Here is a 19,112-nt window from a genome sequence, read left to right as displayed (position 1 = left end):
TTTTGGATTTACTGAAATCTTTGCAACTGTTATGTTGGTTGGCTTTTTCTTTTTTAAAGTCATTTTCTTTATTTCTTTTTACAGAACAGAAATAGAACAAAAATGTCTTTAAAACAAAGTTTCTTCTTCTTTTTTTTTTTTTTTTGTATTTCAAAGAGTGCAAGGAATGTGGTCAGCTAGGGAAGATTCTCTTGGGCTCTATTGCTAGTCTTATGAAGAATGTAGACTAGCTATGGTAATTGTGAACCGTTCAAACACTGAAGAAATTTGCAAAGAAGGTTGTGTTTGGAGAGCAAACTACAGATGAATGATTCACATTCAAGTAAATATAGCCAGACCCTCAGTTATAGTTTAGGGTTGAGATTCCACAGCTAGTATCATCCTGATTTCTATGTCATAAACATTTCAAAAAATAATGTTAATAATTATAATCACCTCTGCTATTGCTTAATACCATGTTTTATTCATCATTTTCTCTGTGCCAGGCATTCTGCAGAATGCTTTACGTTTATTTGTGTAATTTATTTCTTACACCATTCTTCTAAGCTATTGCACAGTACCTGCCTTCACTTCTTCCAGTTACTATGAACTTTCCAACTTTTCCTTCCCCAGATTTCATCCATCTGAGTAGCAGCTATCATTAAATTATTAGCCTGTACTAATTTTCAATGTCCTGTCAGAAACTTTAATGCAGGATTCTTTCTTTATATGATTCTTCAAGTAAGCAAGAGTATGCGGGTGACAATGTTCCTTAGTTCAAAAGATTTTCCAACATTGGGATATTGAACACTGGGGCATAGAGGTGAGAATATTTCTGTAATTAAAGGAGCAATATTTGCTCCTTAAATGATTGCTCAGAGGTCTTCTAAAGACCAGTCCCAGTTGTGCTTTTTCTCTAATGAAAACTGCTTCGTCATGAATGTCAGTCCACACTAAAGAGCAAAGATACACTCCACAGCTTTTCTTGCAACTTTGGGAAAAGTCAGCTCAACATTTTAATAACTCCCACTGCAAGCACATTGTAGTACCTAATCTGTGATCTTCCTAGATGTTTCTGATTTTTAGTGGCTTTTATAGCAAGACTGGAGAAAATATATATACACATTTCTAGGCTTCTCATGCTTACGAAGGACTATGGTGATTCAGCAGGCTTGTGAATCTTGTAGGATATGGTATTTTTGGTTCCTGATGCACAGATGGTAGATTAAAAGTCAGAAATAATATAAGGACCTGGAGAAGCAATTGTAATTCATGTTCCTCAGGTAGCAGACAATTTTCATTTAATAACTGTATAAGTAAAAATTAAGAGTAGTAAAGGAAATACACACACACACACATATATATACATATACATATATATATATATGAAGACATAAAGATGGGTGACTCAATTTATCAGGTGTTAGAGAGGCCTTTAGAGTTCCTTCTGAACATGAAAGGAGGAAAAAAACTGACAACGGTTTATTTACTTACAATGTGTATGTATGTGTGTGTTAGTCACTTCAGTCATTTCCAGCTCTTTGAGACCCCATGGACTATAGCCCATCAGGCTCCTCTGTCCATGGGATTTCCCAGGAAATTAATATATAACATATTCATTATGTGTGTATATAAATCTAAATTAAGTATAATAATTTTTGTGTTTTCATGACTAATTGCGTCATTAAATCAGGGAAATAGAAGTATTCAAATATCTGAGACTGAGAAATTTTAAAGTCTTTAATATATCAAGATACTTAGATAATTTTTATAGGAAATAATTTAACCTCAAAAAGATGAAATGAAAAAAAAAAAAAAGATGAAATGATTTTGGAAGCCCATATCTTTTTCTAAATTGCTGAATTGATACTAAGATAATATTTTTACTGAAATTATTATTATTACTATTCATGAAATAAAACAAGCTGATTATTTCTGAGCAGTATTGAATTTTGAAAACTAGAGAATTATTGAATGTTGCCCAGGACATATGCTTAATACTTTATAAAGACTATCTAATTGAATTCTCATAGGTAAAGAGGTCAAATCTTAAAGAGGCTACTAAGGTATGAGCAAGGTCACACAGCAGGTTAAGAACACTTTAACCCTCTTAACGACTTTCCCATAGTTCAGTTTTCAGATTTCTGGAATATTGTTCTCTGACAAATCTAAAATATTTATCAACACTGACAGGATAACTTGAATATTTGCAAGTAAATGAGGATGAAGCCAGGTTTTCTTCCAATATGGAAAAACAAGGTCATAGGAGATATTTGTAGAATTTCCAATCTGCTGTAAATCAAAAATTCAATTTTGAAAAATGAGTCTGAGTCTTTAAATAATCCTTTTTTTCCCTTTCAGTTGCCTGTGGTATCACTTTGACATACCATCATCAATGTGGGTTTTTTCATTTGCTTGCTTTGTTTGGCTTTGAGGATCTTACATGCTATTACTACAAAATCCTTGATACTCATCTTGTATCCATATATTTCCTGGATTTGGCCTAGAATTTTTCTTTATTCTTTTTCTAGTCTAAAAAAATTAGCTTTGTTCGAGTAACACATGAATAAATAAAGGAGGTGTTTTCTCTTCCTTTAAAAAAAATGTTTCTATGAGATCATAACATAAAAAACTTGAGAATAGCTCATATGTTATAGGTATACATTTTGATCATGTGTAATTTTACAGAATTAAGAAATTAATCATTCATATATTAATAGTTAAAATAGTACTTATCAATCCTAGCAAAACAATTTGAAAATGTATGAATGACGTTAGAAAGAAACTGCAATTTTTCATAGCTGAGAAAACAGAAGTTTACTTAGAGGAAAAATCATTTATCATCCTCATAGGATAAGAAATAGGCTTCCTGAAATCACTACGTTAAACTGTTATTTACATCCAGTGTTTAACAATAGTGGGTCAAACATAAATTTCATCTTTTGGTTTAACAGAAAACTTTGAGAGTTTCACCCCATTAAAATTTTTATTTACCTTACTTGTTAAGTAGAACACAATCACTTAGTGTAATCTTCCTCTGTAACTATGGATTATGTAACTCCTTAGCCAGTATTCAGAAAAGAATATTTTTGTATAGGTGTGTGATGAGTATAATCCAGCATGTACTTGATGGTGATCAAATCAAGAAGTTTTCCATTTGTAGTGACATCTGATACAGATTGTAATGTGGTTCCAAAAAGAAAAATATTTACTGAGATAGTTAGTAGTTAGATTTTAGGTAATCAATGTTCTAGTTAATTATTAACTGATATCATAACTCCTTCCTATGTAATTGTAGAAGTATCTTATTTTCTAACTCTGTCATTGTGTACCATTTTGTCATCATAGACCAGAGCCTGCAGATCAATGGAGGGATTCAACCATTCCAGAGTGTCTGAATTTGTGTTACTTGGACTTACTGATTCTCCTCAGCTCCAGATTTTCCTTTTTGTGATGTTTTCTGTTTTCTACTTAATGACCTTGTTGGGCAATTGCCTGATTTTGCTCACGGTACTGTCCACCCCACACCTTCACTCCCCCATGTACTACCTGCTCAGCAACCTGTCTCTCATTGACATGTGTCTGTCTTCCTTTGCCACTCCGAAGATGATCATGGACTTCTTTGCTCAACACAAGACCATCTCCTTTGAGGGATGCATTTCTCAGATCTTCTTTCTGCACCTCTTCACTGGGACTGAAATTGTGCTGCTCATCTCCATGTCTTTTGACAGGTACATTGCCATATGCAAACCTCTCCATTATTCATCAATTATGAGCCAAAGAGTGTGTGTTGGGCTTGTGGCAACTTCTTGGACAGTGGGCTTCTTGCATACAATGAGCCAGTTAGCTTTTACCCTCTATTTACCCTTTTGTGGTCCCAATGTTGTAGACAGTTTCTTCTGTGACCTTCCTTTGGTCATCCAGCTGGCATGTATAGACATATATGTTCTTGGAATCTTCATGATTTCAACCAGTGGTGTGATTGCCCTTGTAAGTTTTTTGCTTTTGCTCACTTCCTACATTACTGTTCTGGTCACTCTCAAGGACCACTCCTCCACTGGATCATCTAAGGCTTTTTCTACCTGCACTGCACATTTCATAGTTGTGTTGATGTTCTTTGGGCCCTGCATATTTATCTATGTGTGGCCTTTCACAGACTTCCTGGTGGACAAAGTTCTCTCTGTTTTCTACACCATCTTTACTCCCTTTCTGAATCCACTTGTCTATACTCTGAGAAACCAGGAAGTGAAAACAGCTGTGAAGAAGAAACTAAGTAACCAATATTTAAATCTTGGGAAAACTACTCCAATATATTCAGTACAATGAGCGGAGATCTCCTATCTGAGATTTAGTATCATCAGTTTTGTTCTCAGAACAATAGAAAATTAAAGTTAGACTCTTTCAAGTCATTTAGTCTAAATTCATGAAAGTCAGAAGTTAAAATTGAGAGATGTGAAGGATCATGCCTAAATGTTAGTGCAACGTCTGCAAGTCTTTTGCAATTATGGATCCATTTGAAAATCTGTTGAAATGTATAGGTTATTTTTATGGAAAAATGCACATATTATCAAAATTGTGAACATAAATTCAGGAATTCATAGACTTCTGAATTCTATAAACATAGATCAAGGTTCTTAGAGAAGCCTGAGATAAAATATTGCTCTTTAGTCTTTTAACCCAGAACATTCTCACTCAGTTTCAAAGTGTTGTGGTATTCTGATGTTGTCTACTTGCAGAACTTAAATTAAGAATGTTGGGCATAACAGGTCTTTTCATGGCATTAGAATATTTTTGTGGAAAATTTATATTATGAAGAAGTTCTTTTGAATATTGTTGAACAATCTTGACTCAGTGGATCCAACTGTTTGAGCTCTGAGTCAACTTGGAAGAAAAGAGAACAGTTCAGAGGATACAAGATTTAATAATACCCTTTCTTAATAAGTATATAGATCACTATCACACTTGATATAGCAAATAATTAATCAAATGTCAATTGTAAAGTTTAAACCATGGAAAGTAAACTACTCAAATCTGACTGGCTTTCAAAACCTGGCTTGCTATCATAGGTCTGATGAATTTATTAATACCAAGGTTAAATGTTTGAAAAAATTATAAACTATTAAATTCATGATAATTTTTTTTCATTTCCAAATAAATTATCCCCAAATATTATTAGTCTCAGTGTGGATATACAATATAAGGTAGCCTGTGGGAAGGAAAGATGGTAATTATTTAAGAAATATATTGCACAATTCTTCCTAATTTGGTATATTAAATATTATGTTGAATATGTTTTTTTATTACAAGGAAGTCTGAAAATCAGTTGGTCAATAAATTTCCCTCACAGTTGAAGAATCTGAAGTCTAGAGAATTCATAAAGCTAGAGGTTGAATCACTGTTAAGGGGCAAAACTCATTGCTCTAAACATACATGAGACTTAGAATTAAACTTTCATTTCCTAGTTGTGTTATCCTGAGAGAGTCACTTTACCTCTTTATTCCTTTTTTAATCTCTAACACGAGGGTAATAAATATAACTGCCCGTTGTAACTATTTTGTGGAAAATGGACAGAATGGTTTCTAAAAATGTCATTTCCTTTTTTCTTCTCACCAAGGTAAACTTCTATCTAAAATGCACTTCATTTTTAATAAGTATGTATTTGAAGAACAATTGTATAAGCCTAACCACTATTTGTCAAACACAAAACTTGATATTCAGTTTTAGAATGTCTGTAATATTGTAGCTTAAGATGTACAGCAGAAAAACAATAAAACACTTTCCAGTTTTTCACTGCTAGAAGGGGGTGGCGTGGAAAAACTAGATAAAATTGCCTAATACTTTGAGATTTCTCTGAATAACAATATACCGATAGGTTGCATCTCCTTGAGTTGACTGAGATATATGAAAAGAGTCCAGAAAACAATCCGTCATCATGGATTAAGACAGTTTGTAAGTTCCAGGAGAAAAACACAAGCCCCTGCCTTGCTAAGAAAGAAGTGGCATTAATAATTTCTTTCATTTATTTCAGACTTTTAATGTTTCAACATGCTTCAACACAAACCAAGCCAAATATTTAATATCTGAAGTTAATTAATATGCAGTTTAGGGACAAATGCAGCATTGAGACTAGGTATGAAATCATATTTTTAATCTGAAATACTGTTAATTTTAACCAAATCATAAATTCTTCCTTCTTGCTTCAAAGTCAGTTAGACAAATGAAAAATGGTTAAGGCAGAAATATACTTTTACCTCATAGACATTCTTTAGCAAAAATTATCATCTTTATTTTTAAATATAAACCTCAGGTCTAAAACTTTCATTTCAGTTCAATAATCATTTGTTGAGTATCTACTCTGCTTAAGGCTCTTGTTGGGTGCTGGAGATCCATTAAAGCACAAGATCTGTTTCTCTGTCTTTGAGGGACATATATTTAGCAATAGATGGGCTCCGTCTGTTGGAGGTTGAATTCTGGTCCCACCAGTTTATTTCTTGTGCAACCCTGAGCATGTTTTTTTGATATTTCTAAAACTCAATTTCTTATCTTATGGTATATTTAACCACTTGGGATGTTGTGAAAATCAAAACACATATACATATAACCAGCAGTGCTTAGCACTCAAAAGGGTTAATGAATACTAACTAATTACACGGTTATTGTTGCTGTTATTTAAAACATGATTAAAATTTCAGGGTTACTGGAATATAAATACTTGTGTTTACTTGAACTTAAAGCCATGGTTTTAATACTGGTTTTAATAGGACGTGTCAATTAACTTAATATTAACTAATGTTAAAATATTGGGTTTGTGCCAATTATTAATTTTTGATGTATTTCTGTAAATAAAGTTGTCCCTTTACATCAATGTTTTTCAAAAAAGTATTATATTTTGGGGTTTTCTTATTCATTTTAAGTTGAAATATATTCCAAGATTGCATGCAAGGGAAAAAATAATAAATACACAATGTTCAATAGGTCAGTGTGCATTTGTTTTTAAATAGAGTGTATTTGATTTTTTAAATAGAGTGTTTTTAATGTTTTTAAATAGAGTGTATATGATTAAAAAGCAATACAATGTTATTCACATGTTTATCTCTTGAACTTTTATCCAAAAAATAGTTGTGAAATGCTTTATAGTCATATATACCTTGATGTATTAAAATATTAACTGGGGAATGAATGGTGACAATCATCTATTCATTTTGTATATAGCATGTTTTTAAATGTTTCAACAATAGGAAGACTTTGTCCAGATTTATGAAAGTATAAGGGAATTGTTCATGTAGCAATATGATAGATTTACAAAGACAGAACTGTTTGTGTGAAGATATGGTACCTTTCAGTAAATTGTTAAAATTCAGTTCAGTTGCTCAGTTGTGTTCAACTCTTTGCGGTCCCATGGGCTGCAGCACGCCAAGCCTCCCTGTCCATCACCAACTCCCCGAGTTACTCAAACTCATGTCCATCGAGTTAGTGATGTCATCCAACCATCTCATCCTCGGTTGTCCTCTTCTCCTCCTGCTTTCAATCTTCCCCACCATCAGGGTCTTTTCCAATGAGTCAGTTTCTCACATCAGGTGGCCAAAGTATTGGAGTTTCAGCTTCAGTATCAGTCCTTCCAATGAATATTCAGGACTGATTTCCTTTAGGATGGACTGGTTGGATCTCCTTGCAGTCCAAGGGACTCTCAAGAGTCTTCTCCAACACCACAGTTCAAAAGCATCAAGTCTTCGGTGCTCAGGTTCTTTGTAAGTTCAACTCTCACATCTATACATGACTACTGGAAAAACCTTTGTTAAAATTGGAACCATAAAATTATGGGATAAATTTAGCCATTTCATATGATTAAAATATCCCTGAAGAGTATAATATCTAGCTCTACTTGGGCATTTCTGGGAGTAGATTCTATTCCTGTGGAATTGGTTAAACCCCAAACTGTGTCCTCAAAGCATATTTTGATAACTACATTTCAGTATGATTGCGTGCACACACACACACACACACACACACACACACACACACACATATGGAACCCCTAGAGTGGGTATTGTGAGTATCATCATTAAAGCCAGGTTTTCTGGCCTAAATTCAGCTCTACACCACTTACTAGGCTTTCAGTTTGGGGTAATTTAATTAACCTCTCTAACTTAGTTTTCTCATTTTTCTTTAAGCAGAGTTAGCAAGTTGCAAATGTTTGCATTCCCACCATGTTTTGTCTTCCCTCAAAGGTTTATAAAGAAATCAGAATAATTAATACAATTTGTTGTTGTTGTGCAGTTGCTACATCATGTCTGACTCTTTGTGACCCCACAGAGTGCAACACTCCAGGCTTCCATGTTCTTTACTATCTCCTGGAGTTTGTTCAAACTCATATCCATTGAGTCAATGATGACATCCAATTATCTCATCTTCTATTACCCCTCTCTTGCCCTCAATCTTTCCCAGCATCAGGGTCTTTTCCAATGAGTCAGTTCTTCGCATCAGGTGATGAAAGTATTGGAGTTTCAATTAGATAGTGAAAAATTTCACACGATAATACAGCTTGATGCATTGTCTTAAAAACGAGATAAAACAAAACAAAAAACCCCAAACTTAAGCCATCTAGCATTGGACCAGAATTCTAAGCTGTAGCATAGTTTCCAGATCAGGTGAGTTCATCTCTCTGTTTTATCTTGTATCAAGTCATTCAATTCATGTGTATTATCCCCAGCAGTTTGGGATCTTTAATGAAGACTTTAAAAATGCATAATACACCTTTTTGACTCCATACCTATAACTGTTTTTCTGGCTCTAACTCACACTTTAACATAATCCAACTTTGCCACGAAATTTGATGGCTTACTCTCAGCATAGCAGTTATTGAATCACTGAGGAACACTGATATTCTGACAAACTATTCTTTCATGAGGATTTAAACCAAATTGGAAGTATCAGAAAATCTTTTATATTTCTTCTTTTAAAAATGCCTTTCTCTGTGTCCTGATTCTCATTCTTTTGACTGCGTTTCAGTGGAAGTCTGCTTTTAGCCATTTGCATTTCATTGTACATTGAAGAGCTGTGTTAGCGCTTCCAAGTGTACCTTTGATTGTAGGAGAATAGGATTGGCCTCTTGTGGAAGCAGTTCAGCATTAGTCTCTGGAGAAGACATGGCATTATCATAAGTAAGATTTTCTGCTTTTGTCAAACAGGTAACACCCTAATCTTTTCTCTCAGTAAAGATAATCCAAGAAATATCTTTTAACTTTTTTTTAAATTAGAGTCTATGTGCTTTGCCTTTGGAAGCAGAAACAATAAGACATAATTCCTAACCTTGAAGAGATTATACCTACTACAAACACAGGTGATTGCAATGGAATGTCATAATTGCCATGATGTAAGTTTGTATACAGTAATATGGGGACTTAGGAAAAAACAAATGTCCAAATGTGCCTGCAGAGTCAGAGAATGGTCTGCAGAGGTAGTGCTGAATCTGTGATTTCAAGGTCAAGTTGCAAGAAAGTATGTCAGAAGGAAGGAATAGCATAGGCAAAGGCAGAGAAGCATAAATATGCCTAGCGGGGAGACTTCCCTGGTGGTCTAGTAATTAAGACTCTACATTTTCAATGCAGGAGATGTGGGTTCAGTCCATGGTAAGGGAGCTAGGATCCCACATGCCACACAGAATGGCCAAATATTTTTTAAAAAATTTAACTAAAAAATTTGCCAGGGAACTGAGGAGCTAAATGTGGTTTACTATTTCTAGAGAACAAGATGTAATGTTAGTGGTTGTGGAAAGAGATTGTGTTGATAGAAAGTAGCCAGAGCTTCAGTTCAGCTCAGTCTCTCACTCCTGACTGACTCTTTGCAACTCCATGGACTGCAGCATGCCAGGCCTCCCAGTCCATCACCAACTCCTGGAGTTTAATCAAACTCATGTCCATTGAGTCCGTGATGCCATCCAACCATCCTTGGTGTGAGATAAAATTCACATTCTATGGCAAGGCAAGAAAACTGTGAAAAAACATAAAAAAAAATTTCTTTGCTCTTTGGTCTCCTTACTCTCCTCTCCTGTGCATTGTGTATCTGCATCGCATATCGACCAAACCTCCCCCAACAGCAGAAATGCCTGCTCAACCATAAACAGCAATATTCCCCTAGAATCAATAGGACAACTCCATAAAAGATAACATTCCTTCTTGATCTTGTAAGGGGCCATGATCACACAGGCTTCCCTGTTGGCTCAGTGGTTAAGAATCCATCTACCAATGCAGCAGATGTAGGAGACGCAGGTTCAATCCCTGGGTCAGGAAGATCCCCTGGAGAAGGAAATGGCAACCCACTCCAGTATTCTTGCCTGGGAAATCCCATGGACAGAGGAGCCTGGTGAACTACAGTCCATGGGGTCACAAAGTATCAGACACGACTGAGCACACACACACATGATGACACTTAGATCTGGATTGTGTAAATTGTCAGTAGTGTATCATTTAATGTACTGCCCACTGTCTCAAAAGGCTTATGTAACTATTCCTTGACTTCTAATGGAATAGAGGTCAAGTGGAACAGTTCTCAAAGATTTCTGAGATGCTATAAGGGTTTATATGGGAGACCTGGATTTGATTCTAGGGTTGGGAAGATATCCTGGAGAAGGGAATGGCAACCCACTCCAGTATTCTTGCCTGGAGAATTCCATGGACAGAGGAGCCTGGCAAGCTACAGTCCTGCTTCTGCTGCTAAGTCACTTCAGTCATGCCCGACTCTGTGCGACCCCATAGACAGCAGCCCACCAGGCTCCGCCGTCCCTGGGATTCTCCAGGCAAGAACACTGGAGTGGGTTGCCATTTCCTTCTCCAATGCATGAAAGTGAAAAGTGAAAGTGAAGTCACTCAGTCATGTCCGACTCTTATCAACCCGATGGACTGCAGCCTACCAGGCTCCTCCATCCATGAGATTTTCTAGGCAGGAGTACTGGAATGGGGTGCCATCGCCTTCTCTGGAGCTAGAGTCCATGGGGTTGCAAAGAGTCAGACACGACTGAGTGACTCACACACACACACACACACACACACACATTAAGGTTATAATTCTCAATTTGGCTAAGGTAAAATGTTCCATATCTTTCTTAGATCGATTGATTATAATTTTTTATCAACTCTGGGATGCTAGATATATATTGCAGAGACAATGGGGAAACACTGGGTAACTGAGAGAAGGCTAGAAGCAACAGGCCAATTTTTATACAGTTTCTGTTTTGAGAACTTTTTACAGCTTTATCAAGTGATTTGATGGAAGTTTACTTATTTTCACTTATTTTGGTACATGAAAGAATGTGTAAAATATACAGTCTGTGCTTGAATACTTTGTTGTAGATGCAAAAGAAAAGATATCCTGGTTTTCCTTGTCTCTTTCCAATCTCTCCTGTATCTTTGAATCTTCTTATTTGACACACATATGTCATGTTATGTTGTGTGGTGAGTTGACTTGCCAATGACTAGTTAGTTGGCCCAGCAATTTCTGGAAAGAAGGCTCCCTTTTCCTTCTTATTCTCTTCTTTCCTCATCACCCTGCACCTTGAAACTATTTCCCAGAATCTCTTTAGCTCCCATACCATGAAAAGACCTGCCTCTCTGAATGGCATGTTGGTGCATGTTCATTGAGGCGATGATACAGAAGTTGGTGAAGTCTTTACATTAAGGTCAGACAATACCTGGAGGGGAGCAAGAAGGATTACAGAAGAAACCTGGACATCCCGGGTGAAGCGTATACCACTTAGCACTTGTCTCCCCAATGGTGATGTTGATTTTGACATTGTTATTCCACTGTTTATGAAGATCAAATATATGAATTTATTCTCAAACATTTATTCCCAAAAGCTTATAATATAACAGCCTTCATTAAATGGGTTACAGAAGAAAAACCAATGTGGTTGGGGAATATACAACAATTACAGCGTATAGTAGGATATGAATCATCTGGATCTTGATTATGTCTTTAGTTCCATTTTTCATTCCTCTCCCTCTTGAATACTAACTTTTCTTTTTTTCCAGTGTGCCAGACTCTATTCTGTTGGGTTGTTTTCACATGCTATTTTATTTGCTTAAATTCTGACAGTAATACTATAAAGTGTTGTTTTTTAATAGGCACAGTGGCTTTTCTGCTAGGAGAAAAACACATCTAAAGGGATTTTGAGACCAAGAAACTAATTTGGTGCTGATGGCTCATTGTGTGACACTCATCCAATCTAACACAAATCTCAATTTTGTTTTACATATACATTTAATTTTTTTGAACAATATTAAGTATTTTGACATTTCAAAATACATTTACTCCTGATTTTATTTATTACACTCTAACTGAAAATGAACATGTGAAATAGTTTAAGCTCAATAGAAGTAAATAGACAATAGGAAATCCAGTTAATTAAATAAAAGAAACAAAAAAATGACATTTCATGACTCTATAGAACAACATCATAGACAGTTTTAATCAGGCTAATGACTCTTGGAGGTGAAGATAGAATCATATATTAGGTTCAATATTTCTGGAAATCATTTGCTAGGTTGATCTTTTACAGTGAACTATTGGGACTAAGTGTTAGGTTTCTTCTCTATGGTCATGAGACTGAAAGATTGAAGGCACCTCAGAAAGCTATTTGGTGACAGAAAATGTGAGACAAGGAGGGAGAAGACCCCATCAGTGGAGAGCTTAGAATGGGGACTGGGATCATTCTTTCTTCTTACATCCTTAGGTTGGTGTGTATGCCAACTATCTAGATTCTGTCTTTGGGGCTAATTTTCTATGTAGCATTCCTAATGCTTGGGACCTTATTCTAGAGCACATGCAAAGTTTCATGTAATGAACCCTATGACATTCATAACTGGCTATAATTCTAGCAGTATGCATGTTAGGATGCTAAACTGGAAAACAAAATTCATTAGCCTGGGCATAGAAAAAAAAAATAATGGAGCATTTCTTACTCTGGTTAGCCAACCATATGCTATTGATTAGAATGAAATATGAATATTCATCCAACTTGCAGACTTGGTATAACTAACAGTTGAGAAGGTGGGAAGACAGATTTATAATGTTCATAGAGAATATTTGCAGGGCTTTAAAAATATTTTTTTCACTAACATAATTCATTAGTCCATCTCCCCAGTGACATTATCTTATTCATAAATTGTTTCTACTTCATCATAAGAAACATATGTAAGAAGATATCTTTTGAATTCTATCAGGTTCAATAACTTCAAATAATTTTTTAAAAAGTAACACAATTGCAATTTATAGACATAGAAACTTGAGTCAATATATTAAGCTGTATATCCATTTCTTCATTATTGTGAGTATTCATCTGTATCTTGCTATACATCTACCCACCCATACACACATAGCCATCTATTTGCCCATCCATTAACCTAATAATTTATTTACCTTTATATTCAACTCTTAACAATCTATTTATCTATCAATCAATATATATATCTATCCTTATCTAAACCAAAGCTATATAATATTACATACAATATTAGGCAAATTTTGACAATGCCAGCCAACTGGATAGTTGGAAAATAAACTATAAATGGTTGCAAGCATTAAGCATTAACATTTTTCCTATGTATAACTCTCAGAATGACAATAGCCAAATTGCTCTTAAAGGTAATTTAGCTGTTGTCCAGTTGATAGAGGAGAAGAGAGACATAAAGAGAAGAAGCACTTTCTTGGTAGGACTCTATTTTCTTAAAGGTATACAAACTTGGGAAAATTATTTCCTGATTCTCAGTTTCATCATCAGTAAAATGAATAGATATTACTAGGTTATTTCTATGTTCTGAAGTCTCTAGTTATTAGCTATATCAACTAAGTTGAAGGAGCATTGTTTTATAGATTTCTTAAGTCAAATACTGTGTTTAAGCATAAGGAAAATGGCTCAGATCTTTTAGGACCTTAATGTTTATAATATGGCATTTGATTACAAAATGACACAGTAAATATCATGGCACCAAAATAGCTTACTGGTTAGAAAACAGTTTGTAGGTGAATGATCTAAAGGAAGAAAAGGAAAGTGTTAGTGGCTCAGTTGTGTCTGACTTTTCACGACCCCATGGACTGTAGCCTGCCAGGCTCCTCTGTCCATGGGTTTTCCCCGGCAAGAATACTGGAATGAGTTGCTATTTTCTTCTCCAGGGGATCTTCCTGACCCAGTGATCGAACCCAGGCCTTTTGCAGTGCAGGCAGATTGTTTACCTACTGAACCACCAGGGAAACCTGAGTGATCTAAATTCTGCCTTAAAAAACATGACCTTGAAAAGTTACCATGTCCTTGGATCTTAGTTTCATCTTCTGTAGATCAGGAATGTGGATGAGATTTGGTACATATGATTCCAGAATCTTTCTATATGAATATGACTATAAGAATTTTCTTAGTGTTTACTGTACTGTTTTAAAATTGTTTAATCCACACTAGAGGTCATAGGGACTGAAATAAAGAACATTCTTATTCTTATTGAAGATAGATTACAATATTAAATAGCAAACATCTTCACTTACCAAGAAACTGCAGTATTTTTTCTGACCTTTGGACTAAATTATGTTATTCATCAACAATAAAAACTTCCACTGTTACTTCAGTGTACAAGTGTTGGTACATTCACATTTGCTCCTTTTCTTAAACATAAGAGTCTGGAAGGAAATCCACTTTTTCCTAAAGCATGTGAATGTCTTAATACTCAAATAAAAACCTACATCTGACAAGAGTTGAATATTCTAAAAAGTGAGTCTTTATGAGGTAAAATTTTGGATATTGGCTTGATAATGTTCCATTGTAAATATTATGCTGTGTGAGGAACTCTTTTTTTGTTTGTTTGTTTGTTTGGTTTTCTTTTGAAGAACTCTTAATATGACCAAAACTCAGTAACTGCTGAGACTGATGATGAAAATAGTTCTGCCATGAACTAAATGATTTCTTGCGCTAGCATGACATTATTGACCCACAAAGAGAGGGGGATAAATGCTCAGTTTTGTACGAGCAAAAGCAAATCAAGGGGTATGATCAGTCTTGCTAGACTTAAAGACACGGCTGCTAAGTTTTCTCATGGAATCCTTGACATCCTTATTTCTAAGGGTATAGATGACTGGATTTAAGAGGGGAGTGAAAATGGTATAAAATACTGAGAGAACTTTGTCTATTGGGAAATTTGTGAAAGGCCACACGTAAATGAAAATGCATGGGCCAAAGAAAAGGGTCACAACAGTGAAGTGGGCACTGCAGGTGGAGAGAGCTTTGGAGGACCCACCAGAAGAACGTTGCCTAACAGTGATCAGGATGACAGAGTAGGAAATCACCAAGAGAATGAAGCACACTAGGGCAATCATGCCGCTGGTTGAGATCATGAACACTCCGAGAATGTATGTGTCTACACAGGCAAGTTTAATCACTAAGGGAAGATCACAAAAGAAACTGTCCACTTCATTGGGCCCACAGAAGGGCAGATTCACAGTAAATGCTAGCTGACTCATAGCATGGAAGATGCCGACAATCCAGGAGAGTGTCACAAGACCAAGGCACATTCTCCGGTTCATGATGGTTAAATAGCGTAAAGGCTTACAGATAGCCACATACCTATCAAAAGACATGGCTATCAGCAGCACAATTTCAGCACCCCCTAAGAGATGCAAGAAGAATATCTGGGTGATGCAGCCTTCAAAAGAGATGACTTTGGGCTCCCTGAAGAAATCTGCAATCATTTTGGGAGTGGCAAATGAGGCCAGAGACACGTCAATGAAGGAGAGGTTGCCCAGCAGAAAGTACATGGGGGAGTGCAAGCGTGGCTCTGACACAGTGGTGAGCACAATGAGGAGGTTCCCCAGCACAGTGGCTGCATAGACTACAGAGAAGAACAGGAAATAGACGATCTGGAGTTCCCAAGAACTGGAAAGACCTTGTAGTATGAATTCAGTTATGACTGACTGATTATTCCAGGCCATTTAGTTTGATTTCAGGAAGGACTCTGGCACTTCCAAATGGAGGAGAATGAGGAAAAATACAGTGATTAAACACAAAGTGAGATTTTTCTTCATGAAATAATATAGGAGTTGCCCACCACCAGATAATAGTTTTCTGTTGTATCATTCTTCTGTTCACATTACTCAAATATTTCTCCCATGACCTTTTCAGATATTTTAAGTAACTAATTAAAATATCAGTTCAGGTTAATTCTTATGATTTTGCAATTTGCTTAAAGTATGATGCCAATCTTTATAAAAGAAATAAAAATTCAGTTACTTGAATATTACTCCTTAGTTTGTGAAACACTTAAAAAACCATACAGGTAGCTGCCAAGTTTTGAATGGGAAAGGAATGGCAACTTTCTTCAAAACATCATGATGCCAGAGAAAGACTGGAGTGAACAATGTTTGAAAATTATGATTGATTATTAGTGGGAACACAATGAAGCAAAGGAGAGTAGGCACTGGTTTCTTGCAATGAGTGGGGTAAGGAAATACAACCTGAAAAAAAGGGATACAGAGAAACAGTCTGTTTCAATTTTCTATTAGCCATGGTTCAGAATAAAAATGAAATAGCCTCTTATTCTTAGTTCTCCATTTCAGTTATGCAGGCATCTATGATCCTGTTCTATGCCACCAATGCCATACACCTCAAAGGCTCATGAACATGATATGGTTAAAGCCTGAAGCCTTCATATATTTCCAAGTATACATTAAATATAAAATCTCTGTTAAACACTCTGCTGCCTGAAGTCAGATATTTTTTAACTGCTGGATTTTACAGATTTTCACCAAAGCAGTTTGCAGCAGGAAACTTCCTATTTCTAGAGTTCACTTAGAAAAAATAGGAAACAGATTCATGTAGAGACAGAGAAAGATAATGGAGAACCTAGAATAAGTTATATAAAACAACATGCTGTAAACATTAAAACTAGACTGCTTAGGGAAATCCTCACTGAGATCTAAGAAGACTTTACAAAATACACTTAAAGTCAACTGAAATGATGTATACCTAGAATTCACATCAAAGCCCTTTCATCTTGTCGTCAAGCCAAGTTTTTCTCTTCTCTTTTCTTTCTGAAAACTCTGCTGTAAGTATGTATTCTAAATAAACTGTTCCAAGACTAAGCCAATCTACACATGCAAGTACTCATACTCTTGACTTTCTGTTTTGACGTTAGGTACCCTTTCTCTAACTCCACACTGTTCTGACTTTACCCATTTCAGAAACTAGATTTGATTCTGCACCCACATAGCTGATATTGAAAAGGATGCCTCCAGCATAGCTTACACTTATATTGGTGTAGCAGAAAGAGCAGTGAACTGGGATTGAGAAAATGTGGATTCAAATCTTATCCTAGATATGTAAGATTGGATGACTCACTGCATTAACGGGTACCTCTGATTCTTCATATGATAATGATGAAGTGGGTTGATCTAGATGGTTTTAGGATCCTTTCCCCAGACATATTAATCTCCCGGTACTCAACTAGTCCCTGAAAGCAATGGCAACCACTCCAGAGCGACCTCAGATCAATCCTCTGCCTAATTTCTGGATAAAAGAGGCTTAACAATCTTTGAGATCTTTGTATTTATAACATCTGTATTGATATGAATGGATTCAATAAATTTCATGGCATGAAAAGAACCAGCTACTCTCTGGGGGAACTAACACATGTTCAAGTTCCAATGGGAATTATTAGAACATTCAACACATTCTGTCCAGAGTTAAAGATGGATCATAAAGTGTCATTATTATTCTTAAGTGCTCTATGTATATGGAGTGAATATGATGGGAAAGATGTAAGTGAGAATCCTTATCTTGGGCCACAGCAAAGATGAGACAAATAGGATCTATTATTTGGCTTTGGGGCTACAAATGTTATCTCTCAGTTCATTGAAAAATAAATGAGAATGTGTTTCCCTGTTTGAGACCAGAAAAATTCATACTTTTAAAGGAAGTGTTCAGAACCTATGTGAGGAAAAGTTTAAAGTCCTCCTGCTGCTGCTGCTGCTAAGTCGCTTCAGTCATGTCCGACTCTGTGCGACCCCATAAACGGAAGCCAACCAGGCTCCCCTGTCCCTGGGATTCTCCAGGCAAGAACACTGGAGTGGGTTGCCATTTCCTTCTCCAATGCATGAAAGTGAAAAGTGAAAGTGAAGTTGCTCAGCCGCATCCGACTCTTAGCGACCCCATGGACTGCAGCCTACCTACCAGTCTCCACCATCCATGGATTTTCCAGGCAAGAGTACTGGAGTGGGGTGCCATTGCCTTCTCCAAAGCCCTCCTACAAGACTTAAATATAGACTCGAACAAATGGAAACATACACCATGATCTTGAATTAGAATATACATCATAAAGATATCAGTTCACTTTAAATGAATTTATAGAGTTAACATAATTTAAATATAAATCACACCAGGCCTCTTTGATCTAGATAAACTGACTACAAAATTCGTTTGGAAAAATAAAATGCAAACATGCAAGAGGAGCCAGGGAAACACTTTAAAAAGTAGAGCAATGGGAGAGGATGAGTTCTAGAGTGCATGAAACCATGCTATAAAGATGCCATAAATAAAACAATTTGATATAGATGAATTAATATAAAAACAATTAAAAAAACAAAATTAAAAATCAAGGAATAGGCTTAATTGCACATGGAAATAAAGTATATAAAAAATGAATTTCTAAAATGAAGTGAAGTGAAGTTGCTCAGTCGTGTCTGACTCTTTGTGACCCCATGGACGGTAGCTACCAGGCTCCGTGATCCATGGGATTTTCCAGGCAAGAATACTGGAGTGGGCTGCCATTTACTTCTCCAGAGGATCTTCCCAACCCAGGGAGTAGGGGACAATCAGTGCTTTTTAACAAGTGATTTTGAGATAGTTGGATAGCCACCTGGAAAAGAACTGCATTAATTCCTCATACCTTACCTACCTTATACATATTTACCTCATACCTTACCTACCTTACACATATTTACTTGTAAAACCTGATTTTCTTTTTATATCTAGGGGAGGAAATCATTCCCAAGTACAACTCAAAATTCATTATTAATAAGGGAAAATTGAATATTTTGATTACATACGTTTTCATGGCAGAAACGCAAAAGCATAGCTGACACAAATGAATACTTAGAGGAAA

The 19,112-nt window shown here is 35.9% G+C and overlaps 2 protein-coding genes across 2 annotated transcripts; one reads left to right on the top strand and one right to left on the bottom strand.

Annotated features, from left to right (window-relative positions):
* Positions 1-3,345: 3,345 nt before the first annotated feature.
* Positions 3,346-4,305, top strand: LOC133067300 (olfactory receptor 4K2-like). Its single transcript, XM_061158452.1, has one exon. It carries the CDS (start codon positions 3,346-3,348, stop codon positions 4,303-4,305), a length of 960 nt encoding a protein of 319 aa, XP_061014435.1.
* A 10,692-nt stretch (positions 4,306-14,997) lies between these two features.
* Positions 14,998-15,945, bottom strand: LOC133067299 (olfactory receptor 4K3). The gene has a single exon (XM_061158451.1). The coding sequence runs from the start codon at positions 15,943-15,945 to the stop codon at positions 14,998-15,000; it is 948 nt and encodes a 315-aa protein (XP_061014434.1).
* Between the last annotated feature and the right edge of the window lie 3,167 nt (positions 15,946-19,112).

Source organism: Dama dama, chromosome 12 (genome assembly GCF_033118175.1).
Source record: "Dama dama isolate Ldn47 chromosome 12, ASM3311817v1, whole genome shotgun sequence".
Lineage (NCBI taxonomy): Eukaryota > Metazoa > Chordata > Mammalia > Artiodactyla > Cervidae > Dama > Dama dama.
Note: the sequence above shows the minus strand (reverse complement) of the source record. Positions and strands in the feature narration are given on the sequence as shown.